Raw genomic sequence first — 27,933 nt, 5'->3', positions numbered from 1 at the left:
GTTCGTGGTCACCTTCTTAAACTGTTAGTCATTCTTACAGAAAAATACCAAATAATGATAAAGCTCCATGGAAATGAAAATCTGGGTTTTAATATTTTTTATTTATAGAGATTATGATTTAAAAAGATTTAGCAATTCCTAAACTTGCCTAATGGTTTAGCCTTAGTCAATAACTGCATGACAATTGATTTCAAAGTCTATTAGATTATGGTTAAGGTCAAAATTTACTAAAGAATTATGTTCTCATTTCGGGTATACCTAATTTTATTTATTTCATCTAAAGCTAAATTTTGAACTAAAGACTAATTTTGTTGAGTTCTAATATTTTTTAAATATTGTGCAATGATAAGGTTAGATTTTATATTATTGTTACGTAAATTTTTCTTACTCAATTATTCATTTTTCGTCTAACAATCATAATATAAAATACCTCATAATTTTTAAAGTCTCCTTTCAAACATTCAGCCCTTAATAGTATTTTTAAATCATTAAATTATAAATACATTTTATAAGTATTGGATTTATTCAAGAGGTGACTAAATTTAAATAAGAACCATCCATACATAGTTTGATAAACAAATTTACAATACTAACCACTGCAAGAAATAACTAATCCAATCTTTTTCTGTACTAGTATGCTCTGTATTCTCAAACTATCTCAACTAACACTTTCATAAATTTATTCTTGCCTAGCAAAAGAAGCCACCGCCAAGGCAGTAGCACAAATAACCCTTGAGTCAGATAAAAAAAGTTATACAACTCATAAAGAAATTCAGATTAAGAGTTTTTATGAAGCCAAACAGGAGACCACCAAGAAAACTTCCAGCATTACAATAACTCCATCGCAAAGACCACCTGGACCTGAGAGACAGAAGAGCAAAGAATATTTCCCTGATGTGATACCTTATGAAGAACTCATCGAGTCATGTGCTGTAGTGCCAGCGTTTCTTGAAAAACTGCCCCCAAAAAGTTTTGTAAAGGAAGGCACTGATGTCTCCCTCTTTTGTGTTATAAAGGGCATTCCTGCCCCTTGTGTTATATGGCTCTTCAACAAACTTCTAGTTGATGAGTCATCAACCTGTCTTTTGAGAAATGATGGATCCCTTTGCAGCTTAAAAATGATGAAAGTTGTTCCAAAGCAGAGTGGCATATACACATGCAAAATAGTTAATGCAGCAGGACAAGCTGAATGCAGCACTCATCTGACAGTGACAGGTTGGCAACTGCATGTTCCTTCCACTTAAGAATACCTGCATATCACTGTATGCAATGGTCAACAATACTGAAAAATTAGCTACATGTGACAATAATTTAAAATGTTTTCCACTTCAATGTGAGGCATGTTAAGGCATGTTCAGATGCATTACATACATACACAGCAGTTGTTTTAGGGACTAACACATTCACCTTTACTATTCAGGTGCCTATACAACATTCCACACTTTAGGACTCCTATGGCATGTCTTTTTATATGTTAAGTGTAATTTGTATGTAACAGGAATGGGCAAATCAAATTTTCTGTTTTAAAGTGGAAGAAACCCCAGCCATTTTCTTTTAGTTGTAGGTAAAGTTGAACAAGCTCTTCATTGCTGTCCACAACATCAGCTTTAGGATTCTCAATAGGCCAGTATCTGCCAGAGCTTCTCTCTAGCATTCATTCCCGATATATGCCTATAGTAGTTAACCAGAAGCTGTGTTAAATCTTGCATCAATGCAGCATGTTTTAGAGGAGCAGTTATGAAGCAAACAAATGTATGTGAGTTCTAATGATTTTGCTTTATGTATAAAAATTGATACTCTACACACATTAGAAACTTCTTTTTTTCTGTAGATTTTTTCGATAGATCTGCTCATTACTGTATTCTTAGTCCACGTCTTAATGAAAGTACCCATCTTGTGTTCTAGAATACTTAACAATTAAAAGTTAAAACTAAAAATATGTATTTTTTCCTACATAGCTCTGGAAGTACTTCAAGAGAGGATTGAACAACAGATCGAACTTGAAGTAAAAGGTATGTTCAAAAATAATATTGCTTATATTTTAAATTTGATATTGTTTATGGACCAGCCATTATCATATCTACCCACGTTATGCGGAATGTACCTGAAGAAAAGGTATGTTTTTCTTTTTTTATTATCAAAGTCATGTAATTATATTTTCCATTATTACAAACTGTGCATGAAATCGATTTCTAAGTATTTATAATTATGTTTCAAAAACAATATCACCGTAGACCTTTCTCTTCAGATTTTCTACAACTTTCCATTTTTGCATGTCAAAAGGTCTAATAGAAGGTGTCATGCAACAGAAATGCACTGTTATTTTGTTGTTTTGTGTTTCATTTTGTCTATTTTGTTTGTGAAAACACAATGCATTAAATGCCTTACATGGCTTGCAGATGGCATCTAGTACTGTGCATTATTGATGTTGCTTGCTTTTTCTGCATAACATAATAATGTTTTGGCTGTATTAGTTCGAATAAACGCCTTCTCAATCAAATATAGCTGTTTTAAGGATACAATAGATAAGATTTTGTATTCAAATGAAAAATAACTTTACTCACATCCACAAAAGCATCAGAAAGGGCGTTTATTCTGCTGTCTGCAAGTCAGGTAAGACTTTTACCTTCAGTTTTAAACACACTCAAAATTCCTGGACAGCTATGCAATCACAAAAAAAAAATGTTATTTAGAAAACAATTTTAAGCTTTACTTGTCTGTCAATGAAGAAATTTCTCCAGTTGAAGAAGGAACACACAGCAAGCGATTTTGGTGTCAGAATCTTTAAAAAAGAACAAGGCGTTGCGTTTATTCGAACAAATATGGTGAGTGAATATTTTTCTAGATTTGAATGTAGCATGATTATAGATATTTAAAAAAAAATAATTTTAGCAAAAATCATTTTTAAATTCAAATATTTGGTTAGGTGAGCTCTTTTTAAAATATAGATTTCATCTTTTACAGAATTATTCTTCAGTGAAGAAGCTGAAAGTGAAAATGAAAACAGAGGAGGAATGCGAGGAGCCTTTTCAGATACAGAAGACTACTTGGATCATGGCCTTATTTCCTCCAATCGATGTGCAAGCCGAACATCGTCCATTGGTTCTTGGTCAGAATTCATAAAGCCTTCCTTTACACAGAAACTAACATTTCGATCTGTTTTGGAGGGAGAGCCTGCAGTTTTTCGTTGTAAACTGGTGGCTTGCCCATTGCCAAAAATCTCTTGGTTTCACAATAACAAGCCTATTGGTAGAGATACACGGAGGGTCATCAAAACTGAAAGTGAAATGCACATTCATAACTGTAGTTTGTTTATTAAAAGTGTGGATGATCGAGATTCTGGCAGCTATCGCATATTTGCTATAAATAGTGAAGGCTCATCTGAAAGCACAGCATCATTACTGGTAGCCTTGAGAGAAGAACAGAACACCAAATATTTAGATTTTGTGAGGTACTCTGAAAAAACTCATGAAAGCATAGATACCCTAGTTCAGAAGAAAAGGGAAAGCAAGTTAAAAGTTGACCTGAAGTGTGTTGGCTCTCCACATGATAAACGTAGGGAAACACAATTTTTGCGAAGCAAATATTCTAAGAAAGGTATATACAAAACTATTAGCTTTGAAAAGATTGTTTTAGGTGATGCAGACAAAAAAGGTCACACTAGAAAAGTTTCCGAGAGTGATATTTTATTAGACAAAGAAATACAGGCTAAATTGCAAAAGTTACGTGAACTTAAAAGAGCACGGGGAAGCAGGAGTTCCATTTGTTCTTCAGATATTTGCTCTGATATAGACCTGGAATCTTTGCAAAGTGAAACTGGTTCAGCAAGCTTCCATGTTGGAAGAGAAAAATATAAAATTGAGACTTTCTCAGAAGTTCAAAAAGATGCTAGGTTTGAAGCAAAAGAAACTAGAGTTGAAAAGCTCTTAGAAGATACTGCGATACTGAAAGCACTCAACAACGTCAGTTTTCTACAAAAAACACCTGAAACAGGTTCTTCTGATACTTTAGTTGCAGAAGAAGCTAAACCTTGTACCTCAGTTGTGGTACAAGAAGATTTTCATGAAACTTTTATTGAAGAACATGGTAAACAAAGGAATGAATACCAACTTGAACATAAGCAAACAATTTTAACAGATTCAGACAATTTCCTACAAAAAACACCTGAAACAGGTTCTTCTGATACTTTAGTTTCAGAAGAAGCTAAACCTTGTACCTCAGTTGTAGTACAAGAAAATTTCCATGAAACTTTTATTGAAGAACATGGTAAACAAAGGAATAAATACCAACTTAAACATAAGCAAAAAAATTTAACAGATTCACACAGTTTCCTGCAAAAAACACAAGAAACAGGTTCTTCTGATACTTTAGTTCCAGAAGAAGCTAAACCTTGTACCTCAGTTGTGGTACAAGAAGATTTTCATGAAACTTTTATTGAAGAACATGGTAAACAATGGAATGAATACCAACTTGAACATAAGCAAACTATTTTAACAGATTCAGGCAATTTCTTACCAAAAACACCTGAAACAAGTTCTGATACTTTAGTTTCAGAAGAAGCTAAACCTTGTACCTCAGTTGTGGTACAAGAAAATTTTCATGAAACTTTAATTGAAGAACATGGTAAACAAAAGAATAAATACCAACTTAAACAGGAGCAAACAATTTCAACTGAATCAGACAGTTTCCTGCAAAAAGCACAAGAAACAAGTTCTTTTGATACTTTAGTTCCAGAAGAAGCTAAACCTTGTACTTCAGTTTTGGTACAAGACGATTTTCATGAAACTTTAATTGAAGAACATGGTAAACAAAAGAGTGAATACCAACTTGAACAAAAGCAAACAATTTCAACAGAATCAGACACTTGCCTTCTTACATCAGTTACTGGTATCCGTGAGACAAAGGAAATAAGCAGTGCAGAGTTCGAGTTACCAGAGTCTATTAAAGTGAATAAACCCATTAAATCTAAAGTCCTTCAAGATTGTTCCGAAATCAGTTATGTGCGTAAGTTAGCACAGAAATTTAATCAAAGTGAAATTAAAGGGCATCAGTCACAGAGTGAGATTTACACAAACACAATTAAACAAATGCTTCAAAGGGAAAATATGGTTGATGAAAGCAAAGTGCATTTGGATAGAAAAGCAGAAATACCTTTTCCAACAACAACTGAAAATGTTACTGATAAAAAAGTACCCAGAGATATTAAGAAAAACAAGGAAAGGAGCTTCACAGAAGTAGATGAAGAACCAATTAAAATGTATGAACCAGTTCGAGCCAAAATACGACAAGGACCATTTGAAACCAGTATATCCTATTCAAGATGTAAAAACACTGTGGAAGAAAAAAATACATTTCATAACTTTGATAGAATGGCTATGTTTAGCCAGGGCACGTCCCAAGCATCATTTAATGATGAAGAGAAAAAATGGGTACCTAGAAATCTGCAAAAGCAGTCAAATATTCTGGAGGTGATTGACATTGGGAGTGTACAAAAAGGTAAAGATCAGGAAAAAGTACAGTTGCCTGAATCAGTTATACTCTATGAACCCATGACATCAGCATTACTAAAACAGTCTTCTGAACCTAAAATAGAATACAGAGTACTAGATAAAAAGCCAGTAAATGCTAAATTGGTTCCTACATTTGCAGTGACCCAAGAAAGTAAATGGGCTTTAAATAAAGAATTACAAAACAAACAGCTGAATTTACAAGAACAGCATAAATTACATCTTCAAGAAAGAACCCTGTCAGAAAAATCAAAAGTACAAGTTGATAAACAAAAGGAAACGAAGAAAGATACAGAACTAATTGTTGTCAATGAGCCTGTAAAATCTAGGATTTTGCAGGAGACTTCCAAATCAATGTCATTTTATTCAACTGCACGACAGGAGAAACAAGAAGATTTTACACAGCCATTTAAAGTTAATAATGCTAAAAAAATGTATGTAATTGAAAAAGATAAGACATTTGTAGATGAAAAGGAGCTTTTGCCACTAGAAACTGAAAAAAGTGTTAGGAATGTTGAAGGTTTTTTGGATTTAGGAATAAAAGAACCAGTAAAACTTTATGAACCAATTACAGCTAAACTTGTTCCTGAGTCTGTTCAAATAAATCAATCAGTGACAACTAAAGTACTCCAAAAGTCCTCAGAAGCTAGTTTTCCTGAAATAGTTACTCAACAACAAAAACAAAAAAGCCATTATCTGGAATTAGAATGGGCTAATGAAGCCCAAGAACAAGATGTACACTTGACTTTATCGTCACTAAATGAATGGGAAGATAAACAGGCTCAATTATCTCCTACTCCAATAAAAAACATTGATGGTTTTCAAAAGAGAAAACCTGGTGATCAAGACACATACTGTACCTCAAAAATCCTGCAAGATCTTCTTGAGTCTGACAGAATTCGTTCTTCTTCACGTGAAAATGGACAAGAAAATTCCCTTCAGGGAGTTGAACACAAGGAAAGTAGGCAACCTCTTAAAAAGGAAGAAGTGTCAAAACCTCTCCCTTTGGATACCGGTAATGGTGAAGTTGGAGACACTCTAAGCACTGGTCGGTTAATTGATACACCAGATATTTTAAAAGAATCTCAGAAAACTGGCAAGGTAACTGTAGTTACCTATGAAAAGCAGCAAGAATATGATGAAAGTAACACAGAGACATCGGATTTAGGATTGTTACAAAGAAAAGATTCAGAGAAAGAGGAGTTTATACATATAGATTTTAAAGATAAACCAGCACGTAATATATCACCAAATTTTCCATTTAAGCCATTAATATTAAAAGATAGTAGGTTGCAAAAACGAGATAAGTACCTTCAAGCTAATGAAAACATTTTGTCTAAAGTTCAACATGAATTTGAAGTGACAGATGTGGAAAATTTGTCTGAACAAATGACACAGCAGGAAATGGTTTCTACTCAGAAGTCTGAAGTGGTCTTTGGAGCCAACACTTCTCGTGGAATTAAAACACATTATTTTGTATCAGAAATTCAACACCAAGAACATGCCGATAAGTCAGCTGATCAGTCCTGTGAGTCATGTTTTGAGGGTAGAACCCTCCAAGGAGAAAAAGAAAATGTACAGTTAGAAATGGAAGAATTTAAAGAAATCGGGATTACATCTGAAGCAGAATCTGAAATCAGAAAGGCTCTTGATGATGAATCGGAAAAGCCTGAAACGTCACATCCATGTTCTCCCATGTTTATATGTGACATTGACTCTCAAGAAGTGTTTGAAGGTGACACCTGTACATTTACATGTTATTTTCATGGTTATCCCCAGCCAACAGTCTCTTGGTACAATAATGACAAATCAATACCTCGCAATGATAATTTTTTAATTGTAACCACAAACACAAAGTCTACTTTAACATTTTCACCCGTTCTTCCTCAGCACGCTGGTTCTATAACATGCGTAATATTTAATCAGTATGGAACTGATACCACCTTTGGTAAACTAAAAATTAAAATGAGAGAAAAAGAAGATCAAGATGCAGCTAAAACTTTAATAAAATGTGAAGTACTTATTTCCAAACATTTAACTGAAGGTGAAGAGGATGAACTTGTGACTCTCTTTGCTAATGCTGAACAAAAACCTGCTTTGGATAGCCTGGATACATTTAGCTTACAGATTCCAAAGGTCACACATGACAAAACTTTTAAATCTGATGCATTGTTATCACTGCCTGTGGAGATAAAAGTTACTGCCCCTACTCCTGTTCCAGAATATGAAGAAGAATTGACAGAAAACTTACAGCCAGTTGAGGTTCCACAAAAGACAGAGACTAAAAATAATGCTCAAAAAATTAAGCATAAATTTACTTTTGGCTTTGATGTCACTAGTGATGTACCAAAAACAACGCAGGAAAATAAAAAGCAAACAGTTGCAGTCAGTGAAGAGGAATGTCCAGTATTAGAATGCATTATATCGGATGACAATAAGCCACAGATATCATGGCACCAAAGTAGTAGTTTTAACCTGGAGACTGAGAATCTTAGCTTCCAAAACTCAGATCACATTAACAAAATCTATACAGAGGATGCAACTTCTGTAGATGCTGTGATTGAGAAAATGATTGATGAGAGAGGAGTAGAAAATAGCATGAACCATCTAGGTACTAGTAATGTCACCATTACAGATATCATGGTTGGAAAAATAGTTCCTGGAAGTGCAGAAGTTGAAGAAGATAGGACAGATAAACTACAAACTGAGTACATTGGTGCTGTAGTTGAAAAACAAGTGGTTAAAAAAATTATAGCTGCGACTATAGAACCTGAACAAACAAGAATTAACCAACTACATTCAGAAGATATCACTGCTGTGAACAGCATGGCTGAAAGGATTATTGCTGGAAGTGCAGAAGTTACAGATAGCACATACGAACTATGTGCTGAAGATGTTGCTTTGGTAGACAGGGTTGTTGAAACGATGGTTGCTGGAAATGCTGAAGAAAGTAGAACTGATACATTATTTACAGACAATGTCCCTTTTGATCATAAAATGGATAAACATGCTATTGCTGGCAGGGAAGAAGATGAACATATTGCGGACAAGCTGTATATTGAAAATGTTGGTGGTGTAGACAGCATGGCGGGGAAGATTATTACTGGAAGTGCAGAAGTTAAAGAAGATGCAAAAGTTAAAGAAAATAGCACAGATGAACTGTATGTTGAAGATGTAGCTTTGGTAGACAGGGTTGTTGAAACAGTGGTTGCCGGAAATGCTGAAGAAAGTAGAACTGATACATTATTTACAGAAAATGTCCCTGTTGATCATAAAATGGCTAAACATGCTGTTGTTGGCAAGGAAGAAGATGAACATTTTGTGGACAGGCTATATACTAAAAATAGTGGTGTAGACAGCATGACTGAAAAAAATATTGCTGGAAGTGCCGAAGTTAAAGAAGATAGCACAGAAAAACTATGTGCAGAAGATGTAGCTTTGGTAGACAGGGTTATTTTAACAATGGTTCCTGGAAATGCTGAAGAAAGTAGAACTGATACAGTATTTACAGACAATGTCCTTGTTGATTATAAAGTGGCTAAACATACTATTTCAATGACTGAAGTTGAGCACAAGACAACACTAACAGAAAGACAATTACAAGGATACAGGGAATCTGATACTGACACTGCTAATGTCAATTACATAGCAGACATTATTGTTGGGAAAAAGGTGGACATTTTTGATGCTGAGAAGGCCGAGACTGAAAAGGTTGTTTACAGAATGGAGGGGAAAGAAGTTTCAAAGAACAATAAGAAATCTAAAGTTGATGACAAAATAAATATTGTTGAAATTGATAGGACAGAGACAATTGATTTTGAAAGCTGTTTACAGGAGAGTGAGAGAAAAGAACCTAAAGCCAATGCTACTCCACCTACAACTGAAGGAGTAGCCTTACTCATCTCTAACTTGGTGGAAGATACCACTCAGAACATTAAGCAAGATTTAGAGATAGAAGTGTTACAGTTGAAACCCAATGAGGGAATTGAAATTAAACTAAGTCCCTCTGAAGGGACCGACAAAGCTGATATAAGGAGAGATTTGCCTGTGCCACCAAAAAGAAGACACTCCTTAATTAGGCGTATATCAAGCATGGATTCTTTAGTGGAAGCTAGAGGTCTTGAGCTTGGTAGTTGCTCATCACTCGATAGTGTAGGGAATAGAGACAATAAAAAAATCTTGCCAGTTGCTCCACAAAGGAGACGGTCATTTATTAAACATAAATCTGGAATTAACGGAGAGAGTAAAACAGTTACTACCACATCAGAAACCATTAACCAGAGTCAAAACCCAGGAGACAAAGAAATGGTTAATATTTCTGTTAAAAAGGCAGTACCAACACCGCCACCCACTCCCCCACGAAGAAAGCGTTCAGTGGTAAAACCCAGACCTGTGGAAGAAAAAATGGATGATCTGCAAAAGGAGATGAATATACAAAGAGAGAGCATGAAAACTGAATCATTGACAGAACAATCTCCAGAAGATCTCAAAGAAAATCTGTGTGTTAAAACAGATAATGTGCAAAATCTTAATGAAATAGAAGATATTTCATATCTTGGTATTTTTGAGGGGGAAGAATTATTAAGCATGGATTATCTAATTTCAATAAGTAGTGATAATGTTGGACCAGAGGACTCTGCAAAGATATTTGATAGACAAGATGAACCAAAAGAGAGTTTTTATATGGAAGCTGCATCTGAAAGCCACAGAGGTACAATCGGAAAACCTAAAGAAGAACATGTTTTGCCTCAATCTTCTGTAAATCCAGAAGTTGAAAGTTTTCAACAAGAAGAACTAAAAAGAAATAGGGATATTCAGGATGATCGTATAACTTCACTAGAAATTGAAGAAGTAACATTTGATACAGTGTATGAATTTTATAAAAACCAGTCTGCTCGTGCTTTTTCTCCAGAATCTGAGATGTCAATTGAAGCTGGTAGTGTCTTTAGTGATGAAGCTGTAGAAATAGATCAGTTTTTTACTCCACCATCTTCTGCTGAGATGTTCTATTCACCATTAAGTGAATCATTTCTTACACCAGCAAGTTCACCGGACCATTATTTTACACCTGTGCAGCAAATGTTGGACAGTAGCGAATCTGAAAGTCAGGAGGTATCTTCCTGTACTCCTGTCCCTAGACATACTGAAAAATCAGAACTTGATGTAGATTCAGCAAAAAGTACCAGTGCAAATGAAAAAGACATTAACATGCCTCCAGCTTTTATTAAACCACTGCTGAAAAAAAGGATTTTTGAAAACACTACATTAAGCTTTTCTGCAGAAGTTGTGGGATGTCCTTTTCCAGAAGTTCGATGGTACAAAAGCTCACTGTTGCTTGAAAAAGATGACAGGACAAAAATCGACCAAAAAGGAAATGTGCATACGCTAGAGGTGAACAATATTAAAATGAGTGATAGTGGGGAATATAGATGTATTGCAGTAAATTCTTTAGGAAATGCAAAAAGTTTTACCAAGGTGGACGTATTGCCACAGGATGGAAAATCAGTTGCTTTACCACCTCCTGTAACACATCAGCACGTTATGGAGTTTGACATGGAACAACGTACAACATCCAGATCACCATCTCCTCAAGAAATACTTCTTGAGGTTGAGTTGGATGAAAGTGAAGTAAGAGACTTTGAAAAGCAAGTGAAAATTGTAACGCTTCCTGAATTTTCTCTAGATAATAAAAGCATGGTCATTTCACTTGATGTCCTTCCTTTAGCTTATGATGACCAAAGTATTGCTACTGACACTAAAGATCTTGAAGATGTTAAAATTAATTTTGAAGTAAGAGAAAAACCTCCTTGTTTTATTTACCCGATTACAGATATAAATACCATTGAGGGATCGGATGCAGAATTTCAGTGTTCAGTGACCGGCTACCCATTACCAGCTGTGCAATGGTTTAAAGAAAAACAATGCATTGTCCCAGATCCTAACAAATATATTATAAATCTGGATGGTGAAAAATACAGTCTTTTCATTTGTCAAGTAAATAAATCTGATGCTGGAAGGTATATTTGCACAGCAGAAAACAGTTTTGGAGAGGTATCGTGTCATGCTGACTTAACGGTAATAGATTCGGAAGAGAGTGTTGCAAAGTCAAAACTAAATATATTAGAAGATATTCTTTTGCAAACTACAAAAAATATAGCTTCTAGGTCTGATGTAATTGCTGATGAGAACATTTTCAATGAGGAAGAAATAGAAGTTGAAATTGAATTTGAGAGTAATGGAAATGATGTGAGTAAAACCCTTGAGCTTATAGCTAATACTGCTAGCACATCTGAAGAAGGTGGCGAGACACACTTGAATTTAAATTTTGATGTTTTTGATAAGGCTTCTCAAGAAGGAGAGGTAGAATTTAGAGTTCAGGACATTGATGGTTGTCACTTTGAGTTCCAAATTACAGAATCTCCACCCAAATTCCTAACTGCACCAATGGACTCTGTTGTATCTGAAGGAACACAAGCATGTTTTCAGTGTGTTGTTGATGGATCGCCAGTACCAGTAGTTAGTTGGTACAAGGATGAGAAATTGGTTCAGGGTGAAAAATATAAACTTGAAGATGAAAACAATGGTGGCCATAAGCTAGTTATAGAAAATGTTAGCACTGATGATGAAGGCCAATATAAATGCAAGGCGACAAATAAAGAAGGGACTGCTGAAAGTGTTGCGCTTTTGAAAATTAGATAAAAAACTTTCAAAATCAGCTGCAATTTAAGCAAAAATTTTGCACTGTTAAAACTAATGCCTCAGGGTGTCAGTATTATGAACACTGCCATTTTCTGCTGCAGATAATATAAATTAGTTGTTTCCTATACCATGGTGCATTTATTACCAAGGCATTGCGTAGATTGTTAAATGTTTTAGCTGTAAATAGATATTAGCACCTCATAGTAGATTTCATCATGTATGTTTAGCACATACACATGTTGTAGAGAATTACTATGACTTATTTTTGTGTTTGAAAAATCAATTCTTGTTTTCTTGTCTTTACAATTCCATAAAATTACTTCTGCTTTGAAAACAAACAACAGTTTTTATATAATAATTATGTCATTGAATTCCTGCAACAATGATGTCACAATCTACTAATACATTTGGTGCATTGACTTTGTGTAGCTATTTAACAGTAGTTATCATAAAGGCAACTTGTGGTAAAATATATATATTTAGACTACCAATAATATCGCCACCTTTTTAAAATGCTAGTTGTCTGGCTATGATTTTAATCCAGCTCTTTCTCATAATTTGGATGCTGCTTTCAGATCAGTGAATCAAATAATATTGAAGCCATTGAATTGAACACATTAGCCAAGCAACTAGTATTTTCCAGGAAGTAAGATTCATAATTTTATGTTTGTGTGTACAATACAGTTTTCTTCTAACTAGAGAGCCATAAAGTGGATGCTCTCTAAAAGGAGCTCCATTATCTTTGAACAGAATAGCATATCATGTATTGTTTTATGTTTAGGTAAAATTTGGACAAATATTGCTGCTTTACATTTTTGTATAACTTACATTTTGTGTTATGAATTATTAGCACAAAAATGTTGTGTGATTTTTTTTTTATTTTTTTCATGTTTTGTTTATTTATTTCCAAATGTGCTAATTGTTATTTGTTCCTAGTATTAAAAAACATATGTACTCTTATGTTAACATATGCAATTGTGACAGTTTATTTCTTTGTTATAACTGTTGTGATTGGTAAATTGTAACCAAATGAGTAAAAAGTTGCTAGCAGGCAGGTTGTTTATAGCAGAAGGAACAGACGACCTGTAATAAAATAAAATTATCTACCTGATTACATTTTTAATTACACTCACCTCTCCTTGTTCCGTCGTTGGCACCACCATCCTCACCTCGTCCACTTCTAGGTTCTTGATCTACAACCATCTTGATTGGTATGGCAGGATGATGTAACATCCATGCATCATTGCATGCATGGATGTTTATTTATTCCTAGGAGCTAGGAGTACTATGAGATACCCAGCATGGCTTACACTGAAGTAAAGATTGTGAACAGGCAGGTAAGTTTATTTTTTTGCAGAAACAATATCACTTGTACTTTCTGCAAGAATGATCCTGCCAACTTACAATTTTTTTCTTATTTAAGTTGAGTTCCATTTTAAAAGACACCACATAAAAAATACCTGTGTGATAGGCCATTATTCAAAGTTTCAAAGCTATGTCTCCAACGTGTTTAATTCAGAGATAATGTGTTACTCACAGCAAAGCTGAAAAGATTTAGCTTAAATGCTCAAAATTGTTAAGCAGCTTGGGAACCTGTTAACCGTATCTTCCATTTGAGGCTTTTGACACAGATTTATTTTAATGTTTTCATTTTTAATTGTACATCAGAATTAAGGCTGCTTTCGTACCTGTGGTGGAACAACTGGCAGCTAGATTTTTCTAAACACATAGCAAACTCTTGCTATGCTTACAGAAGTGGCGAACCACACCACAGGTGAACTCATTTGCACACAGTTGCTGTTATGCCTGCAGTTCTTCCTCTAGGGGAAGAAAAGCAAATTCATGGCCAAAAGAGACCTGTAGCTTTTTTTGGAACTGCACCATGATCCACACAGCCACAATCACAAATGCAAATGCGTGCACAAAATGGTTCCAACTGCTCTCATTAACTTAAGTATGAGCATTTGTGACCACAATTGAGCTCAGACTTCTGTGGTCATCCACATGTTGCAAATGACCCTAGTGCTAAATTAATGGGTTTTTATCTCACTGCAGACATTGACCCATAAATTATTCACTGCACTGCATGTAGAGAAAAAGCTAAATAGGGTATACAAGTGTTCATCTCACACCAGTCAATGCTCCCTGTTTTTTTTTTTAACTCATAATTAATAAGCTATATATGGCAGATGTATGTGTTATTACTTCAAATTAGGCTTATCATTGTAGCTTCATCCAATCTATCATTGTGTGATAACATATTGTAAATATTGCAAACAAACTGTACAATTGTAAGTCTTCCCAGATTTTAATTATGTCTCAATCTTTAAGTTCTGAATGTGAGACTTAAATATGCACCAGGGTAAACTTTGTCTTGTTATGCAGCAGTTTTATTTTTGCCATTGTATAATTTTATTTTAATTCAATAAAATCCCATGAAATGTAGGTGGTGTATGGCTATGATTTAATTTCTTTATGTCGGTTTGTGTGCATCTTCAGTAATTAAACATTAGCCCTTTTTAAAATGTGCTAAAACCCTTTTTGATGCTGGACAAGCTTGCCCACTCATGTCTCAAAGACATGTATGTGACCATTCCACACACTGTAACAGCATCCTAGGATGGCCTCGAATATGTAAGATATGGGTGTGCAGGGGGTGTCCAGCACTGATTATTGCTAAGAAGTAGACATTGCAGCAGGAAGTAATAAGTAATACTACAAATGGGTGTGGTAGGTGTTAGTGTAGGTTAGTTAAGGGAGGTGGCAGTGGATTAAAGGAGTTTAGTGTATAGTTATATTTTTATTCAAAAACATTTTTTTTTATTTATCATTTACACTTAGCATCTACTGAGTGTTTCTATTTTTTAGTGGTCTTAACACCTAGCATTACTTTCTTTATCAGTAAAAGTAGAAAATGTTTCTTGGCAACAAGTCATGATGAATCAGTGATTTTCTGCCAATAATATGACTGGCTTCAACTACAATGCTAGAGCTCACATGGGTAGTATCCACTAAAAGACCACATTTGATATTTTGTGCACTGAAGTCAAAAGCCTATCCAGACTTCAGCATTTGCGCCTATGTTTTTTTGGATTCCAATATTCCAATAACTCTTGTGATTTGATCTTGAATGATCCACAAATTGGCAAGCTCGACAAATCCAAAATAATTGTTCATTTATTAGTTTTGCATTAATAAACAAAGTGTATACTGGAATGATAAAAATTGGAACTTTGAGGGGTAATTTGTATGGTTCACTACAGATGCTGGTTAAAAATGTAATACCCCTCAGGATCCCTGTATTTTTTTGAGTGCAGTAGACAATATTTCACTGCACTTTTCCCTGCTAAAACCCTTATTGGGTTTTTATGGCATAAGCGTTTAACTAAATGCAATCTGGACTTTATGATCTGAGTTTGGTGCTTATTAGTATTTTTAAAAACATGACTTCAATTCTGCTCTAAAATATATTTACTCAACGTTTTGTTAAGGTTCTTAAAAATAATGACATAATAAATTATTTTAAGTAAGTTACTTTACCTAGATCATTTTATTTTGTGAATAATTAGGAATATACTGATTTTTTAAATGTTTTTGAGAACTTCCTTTTACTTGGTTTATTACATTTATTTGTAATGGTTTTCTTGTTTATACTACTCCATCAAATGAGAAATGTTTGTACAAATCTTATTGACATAAACATACTGGTTTTTGGTATATATAATAATATATTATTACCAACTGTTTTTTGTTTGCACAGACGAGTCTAGCTCTTATGTAATATCTGAGGAAGACACAACAGAAACCTTCAGCAGTGGCCTTCAGTTACAGCCTAAAACTAAAACACTTGAATCTATGCCTGAATCTTCCATATACTCAAGCAAATTAGAATTTAGCAAAGAAGCTAGCATTCCAGTTTTCATTAAGCAACTTTCATCACTAGAAGCTAGAGTAGGAGATACAGCCAAATTGTCAGTTATTGTTAGTGGTTTCCCAAAGCCCAGTATCCATTGGTGGCACAATGGAGAAGAACTGAGCACCTCTGAGGTTTACAAAATCCTAAATATTGGTGATGAATACAGTTGCCTTTTTCCATGTGTGCAAACAAACAATGAGGGAGAGTATACATGCATTGCAATGAATGAGCAAGGTGAAACTATGTGTAGCTCATATCTCACTGTGATGCAAAGAGACGCTATAGACATAAGCTCACATCTAACAGCCCTATCTCTGGGTGATCAATCAAAAGATGTTGAACTTATTGCACCAACATTTCTAAAGCCTTTACAATCTGTTAGCTGCATCCAAAATGATAAAGCAGTTTTGGAATATAAAGTTGCAGGAAATCCAAAGCCAAAAGTTCAGTGGTTCAGAAATGAAAAGCAGATATTGCCTGGTAAACGTTACACAATTTGCCTCAAGCAGGATGGTACAGGCTCTTTAACAGTTCATAAATGTAAACAAGAAGACAGTGGTTACTACACATGTAAAGCAGTTAACAGTCTTGGGGAGAGATCTTGCACTGCAGAGCTGACAGTTACCTCTGAATCTAGTTTAGTTAAGTCACAGATAAAGGTTACTAAGTCCTACAAAAAATCTTCTGTTGAAGAAAGCACTGAAACACGCCTATATGCTGTTAAATTACCAGGAGAATCAGAGCTTGATCAGCAACATTCTACCATGCTATACACAATTGGAATAGAAGGAAAGTACTCTGTACACAGTGAAGAAGGCAATTCACTACAGGAAGTGAATAATTTAGAACAACAGTTAGTCCAACTTGAGCCACTGCCTAATGAGTGCATACCTTTAGCTACATCAGCAATCACAGAGCTCACGGATGTAAGTGAGCAAAAAGTTAGAAAAATTACAAGTCCTGTTCTTGAAGAGATAGTGGGGCCTAAATCACAGTCCCTTCATGTACCTGTCACTGAAGAAATTACGTTAGCAGATAAAGAAGAAGTGAATGATAACTACCCATCCACCCTACAGTTAGGTTTCAAACATGAGCAAAAAACAAGACATATTTCAGTTACAGCGGAAGAAAAACAATTATTAACATATGATACAACAGAATCAATTTCAGTTAGGAAAACCACTGCAGCAGTGTCTACAACTGGAACCAAAGACGTTTTACATACCCAGAATGTGGAAATTGTTGAGGAACTTACAAAGGAGCAACTGCTTGGAGAAGAAGGACTTATGGAGATGGGAAAGCAAAATCCATCTTCAAAAGTAGACATAGTTTTTTTAGAACCCTTGGTTACCCCAGTGGTAGATTCTCAACATATCCTACTCAAGGAACATAACCTGAATTTGGAAAAAGCAAAGGAAGAGAAGGCTATGCTTATCAAAGATCCAATGATAACAAGAAGTTTAATATTGGAAGAGAAACATAAACTTCCATGTGAACATGCATTGTCTATTCAAGATAGGAATGCTGAAGAAGTAGCCGGTTGTGACCATGAACTGAGACAAGTCCTGAATTTACATGTTGTAGAACCTCACACACAACTACCAAGTGAAGAATCATTGTGCTTTACTATGCCATCTGAAGATCAAGCTGACATTACAAAAAGCCCAGTCTTACTTTTGTCTTCATTGTCTAATGACTTTCATCCTATTTTATGTGAAGATACTGGTAAAATACAAGGTTTTGGTGAAGAAGTAAATCTATCTTTTTCTAAAGAACTTCCTTCATTTTTAAATTTGCAAACTATACAGTCCGAATTATTATTACCTAAAGAAGAAGAAATTGTTTATGAAAGACCAGCGTATAATACTGCATTAAAAAAAATGGAGAAATTTTACAAACATAGTCTTGGTATTGAAGACAAAAGTATTCTTTCAGGAGAGATTATTAAAGAACTTCAGTTTTTGCCTGATGAAGTAAAACTTACTTCTGTTACTGAACATCAACAACACAAATGTGCAATTGCAATGGAAGATGTTCTTTTACTGCCAAAAGAAGAGTTAATTGCAACAGAAAAGGAAAAAAGGGCTGCAGTACAAAAAGATGACTTCCAGCCTGTTATAAAGCTGTGTACTACAGTTGAAAGTAGGGCTATTGTTGCAAGCCATGCTGATTTTGTGCCGGATATTGAGGTAAATGCTTGTGAAATTACTCAAGAATTGACTCGTCCTGTAAAAATTATATGTATTGAGAACCATGGTGTACCAATACAAAGTGTAATTCCTTTGGATGAAGCCCAAGAAGATTATGCATCAAGAATTCAGGAAGGTCAGTCAGTAAGTTTGCCTTTAGCTGTAGAGGAAAAACAAGCTATACAAGCAGAAAATTTAAAAACTGCAGAACAATCAGGAACAGAACAGTTAAAAGCAGAAATGCAAGCGAAGGAACCCATGAGCTCACATGAAATATTTAATGCAGATATCCTTCAAAAAGAACAAGTTTTAGCCTCAGAAGATCTAAAAAGTTTTAGTTTGGAAATTAAAGGTCATGTTAGGAAAGCATTGTATTCAGCCTTGATAAATGAATCAGAACTTTTGTCTGCAGAAATACTGAAAAACATACAAAATATAGATGTTAAAAGTATTACAGTAACCAAGGAACCAAAGAATACTTTATGTACCTATGTAATCACAACAAGTAATTTTTCCATTGAAGAAGTAGCGTTGTCTCTTCCAAATGTTTATCCACAAAGCATTGACCTTAAAAATGAACTCAGAAGAGCTTTTCAGACTCTCATGTATGAAGAACAACATATAATGGAAGCCGGGAGACCAGAAAGTATTATTACTAGGCAAGAGAAAGCCTTGACTGCTATAGAACAACAAGAGGAAATGTCAACAGCTACAGTAGCTGATATACCTTCTGTCCATGATGCCTATCATTCTGTCAGTATAAAGACAGAGTCAGAAACATTTGAGTAGAACATTACAAAACAAGAATCCAGTGCTCTTAATACATATGTGGAGATTAAGGACATTGGTGCAGCTGCCTGCACTGATGAAGTAACATTTTCAGCAGTGTCTATACAGGAACAAGTACAAGTGGTAAAAAAGAAAGAGACACGAGAAGAAATATATGAGGATGAGCTCCTAAAAGATTCTGTTACTCCATTTATTAGGCAACGATTATTAGATTCTACAGCTAATGAAGGAGACTCTATTACCTTTATTGCTGTTATAAACCATGCCAAAACTGTTAATTGGTACTTTAATGATAGATTATTGTCTTCAGGCATAGAGTTCAAGTGTTCACAACATAATGATACCTATACATTAGTAATCAGCAAAGTACAAATGGATTTACACCAAGGAGAATATACCTGTGAGGCTTTGAATGAAGCTGGCAAATCAACAACATCAGCTCAACTTACAGTTATTAAAAGAGGTTGGATTATGGGGATAGCAATGTAACACTTTTCTGCTAACAGCAAAACAATAAATAAGTGTTTCAGTGCAAGAGAAGGCAACAGCTAACAACTGAAACAAATTTGAAAACTGTTTCACCAATTGAAATGTTGAAAGTTGCCTTTTCCTGTTCTGTAGGATTGTTTTAATTACACATTTTATTATACTAACAACTCATGTATAGTCTGTCCTTAATCATTATGTTTTAGCATAACATTAGAATTTCTGCAGGTTTAACCATTAACCATCCTATCTTGTTTAGAGATCTAGACCCTAGCTGAGTTTTAATGAAAAGTTGATACCTGAGTGAGCTGGAGAATTTTAATTAATTGGGACCTTGGTAACTTTTATTTTGCCAGTTGCTAGTTGTAATCAAAAGCAAGCCTTGCTTTAAACTTGATTTTTTTCAATACTAAAAACTAGCAAACGTTTGTAGTGTTGTTACTTTGGGCAAATGTGTCAATTAAAAAAGAATAACAGTTACTTGTAAATAAGCCTTTTAAATACTTGCCTTTCCAGCTGTCAGCAAATCCAAACACAGTTGTATTTAGGCACTACAGTGTTCAGTACCAAAACTTGGTCCCTAGATGTTCCAAATTGGTTCTACAGCCAATTCATATGTGACTACTACGTTTTGTACTGACATAAGGCTGTCAGACGTAACCACAGTGCGTGGCGGGGGACACGTTCTGCTGGATGCTATAGCCAATGAGGAGAGCTGAATTAATCCTTGCTGCTCTTTAAAACCATTTATATTTATAGGATTTTATAAATGTTTTAGTTGCATACTGAATATAGGGCATTCTTTCATGTACTAACCATTAGAGTATATGTTTTGTCTTTTTTTTTGTCTGTATGTGTTCAACTGACCTGGGTTTATCAAAGGCTTCTCAAAAATGGTATGCCAAAACAACAAAACAAAATGTTTATGCTAAAAAGAAGACTGTCATGAGAAAACAACCAATGATATTTGCATAGATATTACTTTTATAAACCTTATTAAGTGTAGCTATAATATCAGTTATTGCCAAAAGCCGTGAAAAAATCTAACTTTTATCTAAAACCTTTAACAGACCCAACCATTTATTTTATACCATTTGTGTAGAACTAGAGAGCTTTGATAACTCAAGGTTACAATATATTATGTGACTTAATCAATACTAACTCTTTACTTTTTTGTCATGTCCATCCCCATATCCACAAAACCACTCAATTATATTAGGTAGTTCACTTCTGGCTTTTATTATCATCACACAATGACAGTTTAATACTCTATACCTTTCCATTTTCAACCTAAATATTAAATAGGTAAATGCATGTTGTAATTTCACATTTTTAGTTTAACTTTTTTATTTTGCTTCAATAATTACTAGCAGGGTCGGTAAATAAATTACTTTTTCACTTTCAGCTGTTCCGGCTCCTTTTAATAAACCACATTTCCTTTGCATGTTCACACCATTTTGCAGTATAATTTGATTCCACTTTCACTATAAATTGGTGATTTCACAATATGTAAATGATAACAATAACAATATGTAAATTGCTAATAATTTCCTTTCATCCGCACAGCCATTATCCTTTCACTTTTCCTGAAATGGGCACTTCACATCCAAGAAAAGTATTAAGTAAGTGTTTAATTTCTTCTAAAAAACTTATTTTTTCTTTTAACTTGTTTTCCATAGCTCCAGTGCTAAAGAAGAGGATTGAGTCGGTAGAAGTAGCAGTTGGACACTCTGCATTTTTCACCTGTGAGACAGAACCTGCACCTAACGTAAGATTCCAGTGGTTCAAGTCTGGACGGGAGATCTACGAGAGCGACAAATACTCTGTGAAGACATCAAACTATCTTTCTACTCTTGAAGTTCTTAGACCACAGGTTGTTGACTGTGGTGAATACACATGCAAAGCTTCCAATCTGTTTGGTAGCATAAGCACCACTGCAACCTTAACTGTGACTGGTAAGTAAATGTCAATAACACGAAGAAAACACACATGCATATATTTTTTAGGCAAAAAATAAATTAGGGAAATCTTTATTACAATAAAGGTAAGTGAACAATTTATATTAATTAAATTCTGAAAAAATAGTTTCTTTGGGTTGATGAAAATATTATTTTTTCTCAATTTCAGTCTTTACTATTATATCAGTAAAGCTCTTTTGCTTTATCAAATACCTTTCAAAATGCTTTGAAGATATTAAAAAAAAAAAATCAGCTGGATCAGAATCTACACTGTTAAGCTTAATATTATCTCTAATTTTTTGCATGTGGGGCTTAATGTTCTTCAGATAGTGATGTCTCCACTGCAGATCTGTTGGTTTTACTACTAAAACAACTATTGCTATTGTATTTGTAGCCATGAAGTGGCTGAATACATAATATGATCATATGGTATTCTTGCAAACTTTTCAGTTTGGTAATACTTACTAATTCTTTATGCTTATTAAAAAAAAGAGTTTGCCTAAACAGGCCACATGCTTATGACTATGAAATGTATGTGGCACGATTTCATTTTATTGTGATATTTACACTCACCTTAATCATCTTAAATTAGCTACATAAACATACTCTTTCGATTCTTTGTAATTCTAATATAGTATACCATGACTGCAAAATTGGAAATTTCATTCTTAGGTCTCTTGCTTTTTGGAAAAATGTTGTAGTTTTAACATAGTGATGCAGTACTGAAACCTCTGTTTTCTTTGCAGAAGCCTTCCCTCCATCTTTTATAACTAGACCAGAGTCTGTTACCTCTTTTGTGAGTAAGAAAGCTAAGTTCCAAACAACAGTGTCAGGTACACCAGTTATTGATACAATATGGCAGAAAGATGGACTCCCCATCTCTTCTTCAGAGAACATTCATATCTCAGCCATAAACAACAAACATGTCCTAGAGTTCTTAAATCTTACCACCACCGATAAAGGCATCTATTCTTGCAAAGCTTCTAACAAGTTTGGAACAGACACCTGCCAGGCAGAACTGATAGTTATTGACAAGCCGCACTTCATTAAAGAACTGGAGCCTTTGCGTTCTGCTGTGAACAAAACTATTCGCCTTGAGTGCCAGGTAGATGAAGACAGAAAAGTAACAGTAGCCTGGACAAAAGATGGGCACAAGCTCCTTCCAGGGAAGGATTATAAAATCTATTTTGAAGACAAAGTAGCTTCCCTGGAAATCCCAGTGACTAAGATAAAGGATTCTGGAACTTATGTTTGCACTGCAACAAATGATGCAGGAAGCAGCTCATCTTCTTCAGTTGTTACGATACGAGGTAAGAAATACACAATACACTAACACATACCTACCACAATACAATATGTAAAGTAGGTGAACAAGGAACAAGGTAGTTTTTTATTTTCCACAGGATTATTTTGTTTCAACATATCATATGTTCAGTTATTTTAAGCTAGTCCTAAACTGTCTTGTACTTGTCTTGTCTGCATTATATTTTGTTTGGATGGGTGGCTGAGTAGTTTTATTGATACTATTCAAGCAAGTGTGAATGTACTATATGGCTGAACATTAATATGACCCAATTTGGCTGAACTCGTCAAATTTCACCATGTCGTCGTCATCTTCTTTATACCTGTTAATAGGAAGCTCTTTCTCTTACTTAAGCTCTTTGTAATGCTTTTTTTTCTATAGAACCACCGTCTTTTGTGAAAAAGGTGGAACCCTCTTATTTGTTAAGACAGGGAGAATCAGCACATTTACAGTGCAAAATTAAAGGTTCACCCGACATCCATGTCACTTGGTACAAGAACAACACAGCAATTACACCAAGTGAAATGTTCAGAATGACTTTCGACAACTCAAATGCTATTCTAGATATTACAAACATGAAAGTTGACGATAGTGGCAGTTACACTTGTGAAGCTCTGAATGATGCTGGCTCCGAAAGCTGCACTTCTGAAATTATTGTTAAAGGTTTGTTGATTCTTCATACTGGGTACAAATATTTATAGATGCATAAATTATCTTTCTGTAATAATCTTCTAAAAATCTAATACTCTTCTAGAGCCTCCCTCTTTCATCAAAACTCTTGAACCGGCAGAAATAGTAAAAGGATCAAATACTATTCTGCAGTGTGAAGTGTCTGGTACTGGACCTTTTGAAATTAGCTGGTACAAAGATAAGAAACAGATACGAAATAGTAAAAAGTACAGGCTCATATACCAAAAGTCTTTTGCTTGTCTGGAAATCTCATCATTTAATAGTGCAGATGTTGGTGAATATGAGTGTGTTGTTGCCAACGAAGTGGGCAAATGTAACTGCAGCGCTTCATACAGACTCAAAGGTTAGTATTGAACTAGAACTTTTTTTCTTCTTCTTCTTTCTAACAAACATGATTCTTGTTGCTTTTTACACTACTTAACCTCTTTAATGGCCGAATAAAACCTTTAGTATTCTTAACTTCTACTATCTCTTATCTTACCACCTGTGGCTAATGGGTGAAAGTGAAAACATGAAGCTGCATTTTTTAAATAAAGTGGACACAGGAATTACAATTTTTTTATGTATTAAAACTGACCCGTAGCTTATACATAGAAAACACTAATACATAAGCATTTTAGGCACAGTACAGGTTAATTTTGTATGATCAAGCAATTAGACCTGCTTGTTGCCTGGGTAGTTTTATCATATGAAGAATGTGATGTTGCTGCCACCAATACCACACTACTACATTCATACATTTTGCTCTTTTAGCACAATGTTTGATTGACAAAACACGTTAAGAGTGTCTTGATCAGTGACATCATTGCCCCATGCTCAAGTACATTGCTGCTCCTACATGGGACTTGCTTTTTGACATGCACAAGGCTTTTACTTTTTAAAGCTCAATTCCAGTTATTGGAATGTTTTATTGCTGCCTGTGTTTTCACCCACTGCCTATTCTGGTGTCCAAAGCACTTTTTTGCATAGAATGGGGAGATGATGCAACCTACTGCATTTCAGCAACCAGTAGAAAACAGCCTTCATTCTTTATCTCTTTACAAGTTTTCATGTATATCACCAATAGCGCAACATAACCTTTGTATTGCATAACTACTGACTTAACTGTGTCAGTACAATATTAATCTGACAATAAAAATAAATGAAGTGTCTCAGCAGTGACACCGACAGCAATAAAACTTGACATAGATTATCCTTCCCGTGTTATCCAAAACCACAGAAAAAGTTTAGACATTTTCTTAAACTTACCTTTCTGCATTTTTTGTTGGTGCAGGTAAATAAACATTAACTTAGTAGGAAAACAGACTATTTCTAATTGGTGAGCTGCGTATTGACTTAGCCAGCCAATAAAAACACTAGTACCAATGTTTTATGAGCAAATAGTGTTTTAGTACTAGTAGATCTGTAGTAGAAAAGGTAAGCATGAATGGATTCTCATATTTACTGCTGTCTTCTAAACTAGAACCACCATCATTTGTAAAGAAGATTGAAAATGTCACTGCTATAGTTGGCAACAATGTCTCTCTACAAGCTGTTCTAAAAGGCTCTGAGGTCATCACAGTAACTTGGATGAAAGGAAGAGATGTTGTCAGAGAAGATAACAAAGTCAAAATCACATTTGAAAATAACATTGCCACACTCCATATCAGCGGTGTGCAAATTAACAGCGCTGGAAAATACACTTGTGTGGCTGAAAATGAAGCAGGAAGCCAAAGTTGTTTTGGCGAATTAATTGTAAAAGGTCAGTTAGCAATTGCTATACTATATATTTCATGTGAACGACAATTACTAGTTAGCTAAAACCTGTTTCTGACTTCTAATTTTAGAGCCTGCTAAAATAGTTGAGAAAGCTGAATTAATTCAAGTAACTGCGGGAGATCCTGCCACTTTGGAATGCACTGTATCGGGCACACCTGAACTTAAAGTTAAATGGCTAAGACAAGGCAAGGAGATAACATCTGGCAAAAAGTATAGGATCAGTTTTAAAAATAATGTTGCCTCCTTGAAGTTTTACTCTGCTGAACTTCAGGACAGCGGTGAATATTCATTTGAGGTGTCCAATGATGTCGGCAGTAGCAGCTGCAGGATCACATTTACAGTATTAGGTTAGTATGACGCATTGTTCTTGAAATTAGATTTAGTAGATTTAGCACAATTTTCAGGGTTTTATATAAATGAGTAATAAACAAATATTTCTATCATAAACAGATCGAACCATTCCCCCATCTTTTACTAAAGCATTGCGAGGTATTGACAATGTTATAAATGAACCATGTCGATTGGAATGCAAAGTCTCTGGTTCTTTGCCTATGAAAGTGGCATGGTTTAAAAATGGGGAAGAACTAACTCCAGACAAATATAAGGTATCATTTGTGGAAGGTACTGCCTCTTTGGAGCTAAGTCGACTAGAATTAAGTGATGCTGGAATTTATATCTGTAGAGCAACAAATTCTGCAGGAAGCAAGGAAACCAAAGGAACTCTTTCTGTCAAAGGTTTGATTAATATGTCCTCTTGTGCTTTCTTTATTTAAATACTTCCCAATGTTTCTTTAGGGTTGTTACTTTTTGTCATTTGTCTGTTCTTTATATATTTAGAACCGCCAAGCTTTCTAACCAAACCAGATCCACAAGATATCCTTCCCGGATCAACTGTGTGTCTGAAGACCACATTTAAAGGAACACCACCTTTAACTATAAGATGGTTTAAAGGTGTGGATGAACTTAAAACTGGAGGTTCATGCTACATTGCTAAGGAGAACACTAGCAGCTCTTTGGAACTCTATGCAGTTAAAACGTCAGAATCAGGAAATTATGTCTGCAAAGTCAGCAACGTAGCTGGCGCTGTGGAATGCAGTGCAAACATATTTATAAAAGGTTTGACTTCTTCTTTGCTTCTATGGTTATGCATACCTTCTTTTGCTCTTTTTCGTCACAGGTCTCTTTTATTAATTCTTTTTAAATTTCACAGAACCAGCAACATTTGTTGATAAACTAGAACCTTCACAGCTTTTCAAAACGGGTGATGCTGTACAACTTGAATGTAAAGTAGCTGGAACGCCGACTATTAGTATTATCTGGTTTAAAAATGACAAAGAAATTAAAGAAAGTGATGCCTGCAGTATATCATTCGTGAACTCTGTAGCAGCTCTTAAAATTTACAGTATAAGTCTTGAAGATATTGGGGAATATGTATGCCAAGCTAAAAATGAGGCTGGTACAGACACATGCAGCTGTGCAGTTATAGTTAAAGGTGTGTTGAAGTCATTACCTCTTTTTATTCTTCTTTTCCATATTCCTATTTTATTGTTTTTAAAATGTGTAACTAACTGAAGGGCATTTTCTTAAAATACAGAACCTCCATCTTTTGTAAAAGAGTTTCAAAATATGGAAGTACTGAGAGATTCAGATGTGTCTTTGGAAGGTTCACTAGTAGGCTCAGCGCCATTTGAAGTTTCTTGGTTCAAGGACAACAAACCTATTCGAAGTGGTAGAAAGTACAAAACCTTTTTTCAGGAGAATTTACTGAGTCTCAACATTCTGAGGTTTGACTCCACGGATACTGGGGAATTCCAATGTAGGGTGTTTAATGATGTTGGAAGCTGCCTGTGTAGTTCTCTTGTGACCTTAAAAGGTTAGTAGCACCAAAGAATTAAGTCAGAAATTCTGTTTTAAACATGCAGTTTAGTTGCAAATTTGTGTCTTACAACTCTTTATTTGTCTGTTAGAACCCCCTACTTTTACAAGGAAACTTGAAAACCTTAGTTCCCTTATTGGAGGAATGGTTGCCTTCCAGTGTACTGTTAGAGGTTCACAGCCCATCTCCATATCATGGTGGAAAGACAATGATGAAGTTATGGAAGGTGAAAACATAAAAGCAATATTTAAAAACAATGTAGCTACACTACATATAACTTCTGTTAAAAGCAACCTTGGTGGAAAATATACATGTGAAGCAAAAAATGATGCAGGCATTCAACGATGCTCTGCGGTGTTAGCAGTTAAAGGTTGGTCCCTTTCATTATCTGCTTTCAAAAACCTAAACAGAGAGCTGTTCAAACTGTAAACTTGTTCTAAACTATCTTGTCATTCTTTAACAACAGAACCTGCCACAATTATTGACAAGGCTGTCTCGGTTGATGTCACAGAAGGTGACCCTGCAACATTGCAGTGTAAATTTTCTGGAACCAAAGAAATCACAACCAAATGGTTCAAGGATGGAAAAGAACTAAAATATGGTCCTAAATATAAAATTACTTTTACTGAGAATGTGTCTGTCCTGAAGGTTATTTCAGCTGACAAAAATGATAGTGGAGAGTATACATTTGAGGTACAGAATGATGTTGGTAGGAGCTCTTGCACAGCTTCTGTCAATGTATTAGGTTAGTATTTTTTTATA

At 34.9% G+C, this 27,933-nt stretch overlaps 1 protein-coding gene across 1 annotated transcript in view; it reads left to right on the top strand.

Moving 5' to 3' along the window:
* Positions 1-27,933, top strand: part of TTN (titin) — a 229,257-nt gene that overhangs the window by 38,682 nt on the left and 162,642 nt on the right. The window contains exons 43-55 of the mRNA XM_072418400.1: positions 1,959-2,012; positions 21,266-21,541; positions 22,291-22,854; positions 23,229-23,510; positions 23,602-23,880; positions 25,000-25,278; positions 25,364-25,642; positions 25,746-26,030; positions 26,133-26,411; positions 26,506-26,787; positions 26,890-27,168; positions 27,263-27,541; positions 27,638-27,916. Of these exons, the coding sequence (XP_072274501.1) occupies positions 1,959-2,012; positions 21,266-21,541; positions 22,291-22,854; positions 23,229-23,510; positions 23,602-23,880; positions 25,000-25,278; positions 25,364-25,642; positions 25,746-26,030; positions 26,133-26,411; positions 26,506-26,787; positions 26,890-27,168; positions 27,263-27,541; positions 27,638-27,916 (3,696 nt within the window). The remainder of the gene's footprint in view (positions 1-1,958; positions 2,013-21,265; positions 21,542-22,290; positions 22,855-23,228; positions 23,511-23,601; positions 23,881-24,999; positions 25,279-25,363; positions 25,643-25,745; positions 26,031-26,132; positions 26,412-26,505; positions 26,788-26,889; positions 27,169-27,262; positions 27,542-27,637; positions 27,917-27,933) is intronic.

Source organism: Pyxicephalus adspersus, chromosome 7 (genome assembly GCF_032062135.1).
Source record: "Pyxicephalus adspersus chromosome 7, UCB_Pads_2.0, whole genome shotgun sequence".
Lineage (NCBI taxonomy): Eukaryota > Metazoa > Chordata > Amphibia > Anura > Pyxicephalidae > Pyxicephalus > Pyxicephalus adspersus.
The sequence above is the reverse complement of the archived record's forward strand: the minus strand, read 5'-3'. Positions and strand labels throughout refer to the sequence as shown.